Here is a 12222-nt window from a genome sequence, read left to right on the forward strand (position 1 = left end):
TACTTACTGTTAACTAATTTTCATTATTTGTTTTTAACAATAATTTGTTGATACCATTTTTTTTTATACTTATATGTATATGTAAATGTATTTTTTTTTTTGTTTGAATTCTTTACAAGTTATTTACGATTTGCTTTTTAATTCAATTACTTTTCTTATATCCATTTAATTTTTCTTTTCTTTTTTTAAATTTTTTTTGTTTGAATTCTTTACAAGTTATTTACGATTTGCTTTTTAATTCAATTACTTTTCTTATATCCATTTAATTTTTTTTTATTTTTTACCATGTAAAGTTTCACTTTTTATTTTGCATGGCAGTATGCTTCTTATTGTTTCTACATGTATACAAAAAAGCGTTGTTTATCTTTTAAATTTTTACTCACTATGTTTGTACTTACCTGTATATTTTTTGTAAATGCCCCTTGGGCGTATTGTAAAATTAAATAAATAAAATAAATAAACTTCGGTAAACAGAGGATAGAAACTTCCCCGATTATCACACATTTAAAAATACACACAATTTAAAAATAGATAATCGAACTGTTTATCGAGTAGAGAAGAGACCGTCTCGTGGTGTACTGGTTATTAATTTAAGGAAAAAAAATATTTAGTATATTAAATTATTTTAACAAAATTGACAATCTTTTTAAAAATTATATTTTTTTAAATTCACTAAAATTAACTTTGGTATAATATTTTTTATATGTTTTGTATATTCATTATGTTGTTTTTATTTGTTTATCTACAATCTTCCAAAATGAACCTTTTTCCATATCCTATATCAATTATCAGTATTATATTTATGTATCTATGGGTTCCGATAATAATAATTCAACTATATACTGACGTGCTCTATATTATGGTGATAGTACCTGTTGGTAATGATTGATATCTTAGGAATGACTTACATTATAAAAAATATAGTACTATAGAATTTTCTTTATTTTGTTAATTTCAAGCAGATGACTATCTATAGCAGGGGTGCTCAAACGAAAGATCGCGAGTGCTTTTTGAGTCGATCTAGAGAAAAATTATCCGATATAGAACTATTCACAGATTTTGTTTTACTAGGTAGGTAACTAAAACAAAATGTAATGAATAAACAACTAAAATTTATTCGATCCACAGTTGGGCTAGAATAACCCCCTCATCACTTTCTTTTATGTTAATAACCCCCTACTAGGGGCAATAGCAAGTCAGTTTAACATGGACTCATGTTCTGTTGAAAATGAGTTAGTGCAGATTATATCAGATATACATCTTAAAGCCACAGCATCTGATACAAAATTTTGGTGTTTTATCCGAATCGAAGGCAAATTGCTTTTCAGCTGACGGCAATGTTTTGGTCAACTTTCTCGTGCGAGTCTGCATTTTCTAAAATAAAGACAATTAAGTCAAAATATTGCAATCGACTAACTGACAAACATATTATGTCATCATGCTTGCGATTAGCACTCTGTAATAACGTACCATCTTATGAAAAGTGTGCCGAGGACATGCAGTGCCACGCTTCAACATCCAAAGTCACTCCTTAGTTAAGTTTAGACACTAGAACTTGTTTGTTTTTTAAGAACCAATAAATTCGTAATTTTGAAGAGTTTTTTCATTGATATTTTAGAGCAGACCTACACTTACCTTGACTAAAAAAATGCATATTCTGCGGAAAACTAATGTCTATGTCACTATACACCCTACCTAGATGATAATCCTGCATCACACATACTTGCAGCCCTCTCAGAGTCGATCGATCGTAATCTAACAATATTAAGGTAGATCGCCAGCAGTTCACGTTTGAGCACCCCTGATCTACAGTATATCAAAACGAACTCAGAAAAATAATCTTACGAATATTTTCATAAGATATTATATTTTCACACATATTTATATGTCATAATATGCCTTCTGGGTGCATTGTAGACTACTACTTGTAGTGAATAAAGCATTCATCATGTTTACACACAAGCAAATGTAAAGGAAAATGGGCATGCCTTACTGGCTGACCCTAGGCACGCTACTGAATTAGTGCATATGATTTTAGGTCTCTATCCACAGTGCTTCATCAAAATTTTCTGAAATTCAAAAAACTGGAGGGAAGTACAAGTTTGTGTAAAAGGAAAGCAAAAGGAAGTGGAGCACTTCCTAATAAATCTTCAAATGTGAACCAAAAGCGGAGAAAGAACGGTACATTTATTTGATAGTCTTTATATCATACCCATTTAGATAATCTAGTATTTTTAAGTGCACTAAAATCATAATAAATCAAATATGTATATTTTGTGTTGTACATCAACATGTTATATTTAAAATTGTACACTGAACTATTAAAAATGACAATAATAATAATATTATTTTACGGAAACAAGTGTGTACTTACTTATTAAATAAAATAATACATATTATATTTTTATCTGCTACATTGACATTGCATGATGTTATAAACAGCGTTGCCGACTATCGATTTTGGGAGATCTGCCGAATTCGATTATAACTCTACCGATTTTGAAATATCTTGAACCATTGGCTAATTTTATGACATGACAGCAGCCACCCCTTGTCCCTGCCGCTCGCCACCGTTTGAACTGTTTGTGATATGTAAAACTGTTTTGTCAAAAAAAAAAAACAGTTTTCCGAGCAGTGTTCTCAAATAAGTTTTTGTCAGTGTGGTTCGTCAGAAGTAACACTTTAATTAATTTTTGTGAAATTGTTTAAGCTAATAACGAATCTACTGAAATTTACTGATTTATTTTCTTGAATCTACCGATTTTAACTTGATGGAAGTTGGCAGTGTTGGTTATATACTTATTTTTTTTATGATTAACAGCTTTTACAATGTATGTAATATATTAAATTAAGCATTTTTCTTTTTTTCAAATCAGTGCATTGATTGATTTGTTTATTTAAATACAATAATAATAAAGTAATACTTAGATTGATACTTAGAGGGTATGGTGGATGCTTCATTAGCTCCCCATTAAATTATCTTAATTCATGTTGCGTTATTGTTGTTGGTCGCATGTTGTCGAAGTGAAACACTACTTTCCTGTTCACTAATTCTGGTCTGTCCTTATGAATAGCCGTTTTCAATTGTTTCGACTGATCACAAGACAATATTGAAAAGTGGCAGATATAGAAAGATTCAACTACTGTTGACGGTGCTGAACATGCTTTCGGTCAAGCAGAGTAATTTTAAATACATTGGCAACATATACTTTAATTTAAGTTATAAATTAAAAATTTTTGGCACACTAGTATATATATTTTTTATTTATTCATACATACAAAACAACGTATATATTATATAAAAATTATAACATATCCTATGAGGCCAAGAGCACTGTGTTGAGTTGGGATACAATATAACGAAAAGTGGAAGCATGCATACTATTAAGCAATACCAAAAATAAAAATGAAAAATTATTATTTAAACATATATTTTATAAACATCTGGACAACACGCTTAATAGTATATAAATCTATGCAATATCTCGCAGCAGTCTCCTGCAACGGTCTCTTCCCTTATTCAAATATAAGTTATAATATAATTACGATGGAATTCCACCGAGAATTGTCAATAAATAACATAAATTAAATTAGTATTTTTATTCAAATCAAACCGTTAATTGTTGCCCGAAAACATGTTCAGTAATATTCAGCGTAGTAAGGAAATTCCGAATTAGTTTTACGTAATGATAACTGACAGCCAATGAAGTACAAAATGTTAAGTTCTTTCTCATACTTATGTTTGTACGTATACTGTGATTTGGTATCTCTTTTTTTTCGAATTGTTGATGCCAATTGAATATTTGCTGATTATGATGTATTGATAGCGAGGGATTAATATATCTATTTATAATATCGTCATAATCGTAGAACTGATGTGCATAAATGCAATTTTGATTTTCTTTTATATTTGACTTAAAAAGGTTTTACAAAGGCTTTGTATTCCAGGTTTGAAAAAATAATTATGCACAACTTATCCAAGTATCAAAGGATTACTTTTGTACTTATAGAGTTATGACATAAAAAATTGATCCACTTTCGTGTGAAGTTGGAGAAATTCATATGCATATTTATTGTGTATGCAAACAATTGGTAGAATTCCATATTAAATTTGGTAATGTATCCAAAATAAAACACGTTTATTGGATTTCTTTATTTTTGAAAATATACAAGAGGGCATATTGTTTTTGTTTGGTATATTATTATACAATATATATTTTAAAAAATAAAGTAGAATTAAAATCCAATAAACTTATTTTATTTTGGATACATAACAAATTCACATGCGTCGTCGTTCTACGATCATGACGATATGTCCGTTTTTTTTCCATTTAAAGTTTGACAACATACATTATTTGGACTTATAATATTAGAAATCAAACACTGATTTGAGTCTACTGAACACTTTATTTTATTTTTACAAATATAAAAACAAAAATTCGTGACAATTGTTTTGCCTTGTTACTGCATTTTCAAACGAATGCCCTAACAAGGCGAAACAATTTTCACGAAAATTTGTTTTTATATTTGTAAAAATAAAATAAAGTGTTCAGTAGACTCAAATCAGTGTTTGATTTCTAATATTATAAGTTTAAATATGTAGTTCTACAAAATAAACACCAAATCAATCAATACATTATTTGACATACAACCTGTTGTAGTTACCACAATAATATGCAAATGTCTAACTATGTGTACTATATTTTACACTCTTTCTTAGAACTCTTATCTGCTTCTGCCAATACGTTATCAAGTTTATTTATCAGTCAGTTCTCCCCTGTCAATTATAACTCAGTTCAGCAAATTTTACCACATTGATCAATAGTTGTTGGTTCTGTTTTTAACTCCACACGCTTTGAAACTAATATAATTTTAGACCAATGTATGTATTTTTAATATGTTCATATCCTCATAAAAGAACACTGATTGTTTTAATTATTTTAACTAATATTGGTGTTTGCATGATCTGGAAAATATTAAAATCCATTTTCTTTACCATAGATTTAAATAAACTTTAGTGTCTCTTAATATTTTTTGCAATCACACAGATCTTAATTCTTGCTAAAATAAATCTTATCACATTAGCCATGGCCCGCATAGTCAATGTTTTACTATACTTGCTCAATTATAAGTTGATTTATTTACTTTAATTATTTTTTTATCCGGGCGGATAAACAATACAGTTAGTGTGAAAAAAACCAAAACCCTGGACTGACATTTTTTTGAACTAAAAAGTTGACTCGTCGGCGGTCGATTCCGGGGATCTTGCCTATAGTAATTTACTAACACCGGGTGATCTCCACATTTGATGAAGGAGAAGCAACTTTGCACTTGGCAAGAATATTGGGTAGCTTCCTCCCAAACCAAGGGATTACATCTTTTCCAACTGAAACCAAATTTAATGGTCAAGCCTTGGTTTTCCAAAGAGATTCTGACCAAGTTTGAGACATCCTCCACATTGGGTGCTTCTGTAATGATTCACACCTCCTCAGAATCTATTCCTGCGCTATATTTATCATGTAGTATCATACATGATAAATATAGTGCAGGAAATTGGTAAAATAAACCAAAGTAGGGAACAAAATGCCGAACACTCTAGTGGAACGGAAGGCCTGTTGACTACTGCCAACAGGCCGGCTTCTCCTGAAGAGTTTTGAGTGGTTTCCTCTCCACGTGAGCAAATGCTGAGAAGTTCCTGATTAGCCCACATTAATATATCCCTCCTGATCCCAATAGTTTAAATAAATTTTAAGATATTTAATTGCAGAAAAATCCACTTTTTGAAATATAAACCTTGTATATTATAAGCAAGGTAAATAATAAAGCAACTCCCATATAAAAATTAAAAAAAATCTATGTCCAGGGCTCTGCCGATGTCAGTAAATGTCAGCTTGAGGAGGTAGATTTAAACCATGTTTTTTTTGGATGCCCCATAAGTGATTGTTATCCTGAGTTCCTATCTGACCTCTCCGATATCAACATCCCATTTCCTACTCATATTCTATCTCTCCTGTACCCACCTAATAAACATTAATTAAAAAAATTATATAAATATCTAGTTATAAATAGTATCAAGTTGTAAATATGTTATATATTGATGATATGTATAGTGTACTTAATATTAAATACTAATACACTAACTTGTATAATATAGTACTAACACACATGTGTAACTTTATAAAAAAACTTGACACTGGCTAGAACACCTCGGTAAGGTGGTGAAAGAGCTAATAAATAAAGAAGAAAAAGAATTATATCCTATTTTATTTTATCATCCATTCTTACAGGACAAAAAGACTCGATTTATTAGTTCCGTACGCAGCATAATACTGATAAAATAAAATAGTATGGAATTCATTTGTTAAGTACACCTTGATGAAGAGCTTGTATAGCTTTGAAACCGGTCGGTAAAAAAATATTAAAAATATGTGGTTATAGAAAAAGTTGTTTTTATTTATTTCACTAGATTAGATTGCTTTATTTATGACAAAATACATCGTTTTGACTTTACTATAATGAATAACCACAAAGTTAGTGCTTCAAATAAAATTGTATTTTTGATGATGTTTAAGTAAAAAATGCTGCTTGATTAATAAAGTTCAGTATAACTAAAAATGAAGGAGTTGATTGATATTTTGTTTCCAGACAATTTTATAAAAAAATATCTAAAACACGTGCTGTTGAACTTTAGGCATTTGAATTTTCAATTGATGTGAACATTTTGAATTATTATCTTTTTACCAGAACATGTATTGTGTAACTAGCTTGGTAATAGTTCATGTAAAATTTGCATTTAACAAGTCTATTTTTTTTCTAGATGAGATAATGGATTTTGTGGAATTTTTAAATGAAAACGATGATTCATCATCACAATGTTATGTTATGGTGTGTGCTGACGAAAATGAAGTCAGCTCCACCTATAGTCAACTAGGACATTCAAATTTAAACTCTCCACATAGTATCACATCATCAGATCATGAGAACATGTCACCTTTACAGGCAGTTCCCCATCTTGACCATTGGACTGTTGATATATTAAATAAGTATACAACAGGTAAATATGCATTTTCTACTTATATTTTTAGTAGCTAAAAAGATGATGAAACATCGAGGTTTGTATTACTTTCTACAAAAAAGTGGTGCTGCTTCTGTCGAGGTAAAAAAAGAAATACAAATTTTTAAAAAGAAATAAAGTGAAGATAAGTCCACTTCATATATAAATATATCAGTGGCGACGTAGCGTGAATTGGCACCCGGGGCGGTTTTCAAATGAGCACCCCCCAAAATAAAACAACAAATACTTACTAAACGTGCTTACGCGACTTTATTTTACTAAGATATTCAATAACATGGTTAAAGTTTACTTTTCTTTCCCTTTCAATTGACAAAATAGAGAGATTGGATAGTCGCTCCTGGCTTAAAGTTGTTCTTAAATACGATTTCATAAACTTTAATTTTGAAAAGCTTCTTTCACACGAAGCCACCGAAACGCAAATAGTTAGAAACAATCACAGATACAGCGCTAGATTCGGAACGGATTCAAAATAGTCCCATTTTACAATGAATCTCAGAACCTGCAGGGTAGTCCACTGGACTGCCACTTAGCAAGAAATGCAGGCGGCTTATGTAAAAGTTTAAGTAGATATTGATATATTTAATGGTTTCAATAACGTAAAAAACAAAGAACAAATTTACATTATTAGCTATATTAACCGTTTCCTGCGTGTAAACATACAACAAAACTTATGATCGCGCTTTAAAAATATACATATTTGTGTCTTATATGGATAAGTGAATGAAGAATTCGCTCGCCCCCGCGCTCACCCCACTCACCCCGCTTGTCGTGCGTGCTCGTGGTTGTATGAGTATTTTTTTCTGAGCTGCACAGTGAACGGTGTCACTCCTTGGTGCTGGTCACCCGGGGCGGACCGCCCCCACCGCCCCCCAACCTTTACGGCGCCATTGATATATATGTGTATATATTGTTCCAGAATCTTAATTATAATGCTAAGCACTTGCTTAGCGAAACAATTTACTTGGATTCTTAAATTAATTTTGCATAAAAAATATTTCATGCCATATTTTGGCGGGACATGATATTTATTCAAGCAAAATTAAATGACGGAAGAGAGGGGACTTGATAGAAACTTACTAAATTATTACTATGACTGCTCTCTGCACGAGATATATCAATAAAATCCCTTCACTAATTTACGGGGTCATAACTATCCCTCAATCCCGAGAAAAAAATTCTTTCGAGCAGTGTGGTTTCAGACTGGCATAAATTGCCAAGCCCAGTTGCCCATTCCATTTCGATCAAACCAATTTGAAATAATTTGGATGCTTTATTTAAGGAAGAATGCAGACAAAAAGCAGTATTTGAGATACAGGCCCACCAGCAAAGGCTGCTTGCTTATAACAAATAATATAATTTATACATCATTATTATTTATGATGCGTAATTCGCTTTTATCAGAAAGCTGTCTGAAGTCGTTAGTTGTTTTTGCCAACGCTTTGAAGTTAGATGAAAATTCAACATAGCATTATTGTAAAATAAATTTACTGCTCGCACACCCACTGCCTTGTCAGGGTGATGCTTCTCAATGAATGATGCAACAGTTTCTCCCGTGTTCAGCATTTCTCTAATTGCATTTGAAGGTTTTAGCTCTGCTGTCACATCCTTCTCCCCTAAAAGAATAACCGCCTCGCCATCCTGCTGTGAAATACAACATAAATCCATAAGCTCTAGTGGTCAGCTTCTGCTGTGATCTTCCACAAGTTCATCAATATCATTATGTCCACCTCCGGCTCCATGATGTCGGTCAAAGACCCAATCTCATATTCTACATGCTCGACAGGCACTATCTGAAACCCTTCTGAAACCGATGTTTCGAGTATGTCCTGATGTTTGTAGACAGGCTGCATTTCCTCCCTAGGGAATTGTTAAGATCTAAATTTCTTGCAACAGAGAGGGAAAACACTTTTGGGGAGGAAATAGGCTAGTCTAGTCTTTTACAGAGCTTATGACCTGTCATTGGCCACTTCACGCACTGTGTAACATTCACCATTTTGTTTTATTATTTTAAAAATGTACATATTTTTGTATCAACAGCTCAACAAAATGTGCCATATCTGGAAATAGTCGAACAACCAGCAGACATGTTCAGATTTCGCTATAAAAGTGAAATGAACGGTACTCACGGATGTATTACTGGAGTCAATTCCAATAAAGATAAAAACCGAACAAAAACATTTCCAACGGTCAAGGTTAGTTAGTAATGATTATGTTATTTATTTAATATAATAAACATTTCTACAAGGGTGAGTTGCAACATGAAAAGTCTAGTTCAATAAAGTCGTTGTCAATATGAGCTAATAGGTTGTTTTATTTAATGTTTTCCGTGTAAGAAACTTTATCCGTTTTGGCAAAAACGCAACAATGATTTATTTTAACTTATATAATTCACATTTTTGTAGATGTAGCCACTCTACTGACTCATAGGGACGTTCCGGAGTGTAAGTATGCATAGGTATACTCTCACCACTTACAATGTCATTTTAGTTGTGCGTAACTTAGATTAAACAAGTGCGGTAATATTTTTAACGCATTCAAAGGTTTTAAGGCTGTGGTCAATTAAAACGTACGAAAAATGGGGAAATAATACGATTTTGCCATTTTAAAATTATTTATTTTCAAATTTGCGCAATCAAAAAAAACAAGGAAACATAAATTAGGTAAAAACAATAATTTTTAAAGGTATTTTAAAAAAAATATACTTAAAAGTTTTATATAAATAAAATATAATTGCTTTTCGACCGGCAGATTACGCTTTTTTAAATTTAGAATAAACTTTGATACATTAATTCTCATTTAAGACTAAGTATTAAGGAAATTTTTTTTCTAAAGATTTAAAGATAATAAATTGAACATTAGAAAGGCCACGGTTAAATCTTAAATTTTCTGTTTTGAAAAGAAATACAAGCATTTTAAAACATATAATTTTTTTGGTATTTTTCTTTATTCCACGTGATACGCCTTCGATAATCATTTGAAAAAATAAATAAATATACTTATTACTTTACAAATAAATCAATACAATTATTTATTCCTACAGGGTTTTTGGAGAATACCGATCATTCAAATAAAGATTACTCTGTAATTCTGCATTTAAAATAGTCGTAAGTAGGTACTAGTCATTGTTTATGTTTAAAGCATTAATTTTGTGGTCAAACATTTCAACTTATGTTAGTAAATATTAGTATATAACCACTTACTGCCTTTTTTAGTCTACGGTTTTGAGACATACCCGTCTCGTCAGGACACTCACTACACCAACATGCAAATACTTAAATACACCTCCACCTTCAACATCACCGTAGTATATATATAGTATTTCATATAAGTATATATAAGTATATATATAAGTTATCTATAATAATAATATATATATAGTATTTCCAAAAATACATAAATCACATGCAGATTTATAGAGATGCGAACACCACCATGCCTAAACATGCATTAAGATTTATTAAAAAATATTTAATCTTATATTGAAGGATCGGTAAAGAGTTGTGAGGGTAGAGGTGGGGTGTTATTTTCTGAACACACCTCATATTTTACGATTTTGGAGGAGAAATCATAGAATTCGAATGACCGACTACAGCCTTAAAGCTCTCTTCGATAAATATGGTACATAAATACAAATGGCAGAAATGCCACAAATAATTAAATATTTCTTATGTACTCATATCTATTTATGAGATCAAAGTGTAAACTTACTGTTCTGCAAAATAGGGCTATGAGAGTAATTTTGAGAAAGAATTGACACTGGGATTAAATTGATGCTAAAACAAACAAAAATTATGACGGTACGTCAACTGATATATTTTAAAGTAATGTTTTTTTGTTCACAAAATGATTAATGGTTATTCCTCAAAAGAGTTGACCAAAAAGGTTTTTTCTAATCAACGTGAACACGGATATGAAACTAGAAATAAAAATGAAGTAAGGCTGCCGTTTCGTGAGAAGATAAAGACACAGAACTCGTTGATGCACCGAGCTGTACAGTTATATTATAAGGAAATACCATTAGAAAAAAGAGAAAAAAAAAAATTTCATTTAAATGTAAGCTAAAAAACATGTGTGTAGCAGATAAGTTAGCTCTTACAAAGTAATCATATTCGGGTTGGCTTCAAAGAAGTTTTTTTTGTGGGTTTTCCAAAATATAAGTTAATGGGTTTTTAAACGAAAATCATTGTATTAAGGCTGTAGTCTGGTGAAACGAACGCAAAATTAGGAAATCATACGATTTTGCCATTTTAAAACGAATGTTTTTTTAATCGCGCAATAATAAAAAAAAAAAAAAACACAAATTAGATAAAAACAATACTTTAGTTGAAACCTTACCAAAATGATTAGGGCAGGTCTGAAGGTCATAATAAAGTCTATAAGATATTGTTTTAAATTTAATATAACAACCAGAATTATCTTCTTTAAAAAAAAAAAAAGAATACAATTCTATAAAAAAAAGGTTTCAACTAAAGTATTTCAATAAATGATTTTTTTAAAAAGTATTAACGTAGGCATAATTTTAAGTAGAAATAAAGGAAAATGTCACAAAAATGTATGTAATTTAAAATGCTTGTAATTCTTTTCAAAATAAAAAAGTTAAAATTTGGCTTCGGCCACTTTCATGTTCAATTTATTATCTTTAAATTATTACCACAAATTTTAGTTCAATACTTAGTCTTTATTGAGATCCCAGATACCTAAGTTTAGTCTAAATTTGAAATGGCGTAGCCGGTCTAAAAGTAATTATATTTTAGTTACATAAAACTTTTAAGTATATTTTTTAACAGAAATTCCTTTAAAAAATATTGTTTTTATCTAATTTATGTTTTTATTATTGCGCAATTACAAAAAAACATTTGTTTTAAAATAGCAAAATCGTATGATTTCTTAATTTTTCGTTCGTTTTACCAGACTACAGCCGTAAAGGGTTTTCTTTGTTTACAATGAGTAAGTACTTTAATTAAGTAATTTAGCATTGACTTTACCCTTTTTTTTTCTCGGGATTATTCTTTTGAGGAGTTTTGTTTTTTGAAATGGTGAATTTGTTTCAAATCTGTAGTGGTTTGATAGGGTGATGTGGTTGGTGTGTGGTTCAGTGATTGTGTTGTAGGGGATTTTTACATGAACCCATATCAACAAATCTTCTG

General features: G+C 30.6%; 1 protein-coding gene across 8 annotated transcripts in view; it reads left to right on the forward strand.

Moving 5' to 3' along the window:
• LOC148281066 (nuclear factor NF-kappa-B p105 subunit-like) overlaps nt 1–12222 on the forward strand; it is a 44159-nt gene that overhangs the window by 8285 nt on the left and 23652 nt on the right. For 4 of the 8 annotated variants that reach the window (XM_088227416.1, XM_088227415.1, XM_088227418.1 and 1 more), the window contains exons 2-4: nt 2039–2181; nt 6818–7054; nt 9113–9267. In XM_088227416.1, the coding sequence (XP_088083542.1) occupies nt 6826–7054; nt 9113–9267 (384 nt within the window). In that variant the 5' untranslated portion in view covers nt 2039–2181; nt 6818–6825. Of the gene's footprint in view, nt 1–2038; nt 2182–4783; nt 4883–6817; nt 7055–9112; nt 9268–12222 lie in introns of those variants that run through there. The other 4 variants (XM_088227421.1, XM_088227420.1, XM_088227413.1 and 1 more) reach the window with 2 other exon arrangements.

Source organism: Micrasema longulum, unplaced genomic scaffold (assembly GCF_059751315.1).
Source record: "Micrasema longulum isolate JH-2025_06_02 unplaced genomic scaffold, ASM5975131v1 h1tg000501l, whole genome shotgun sequence".
In the NCBI taxonomy this organism is placed as follows: Eukaryota; Metazoa; Arthropoda; class Insecta; order Trichoptera; family Brachycentridae; genus Micrasema; species Micrasema longulum.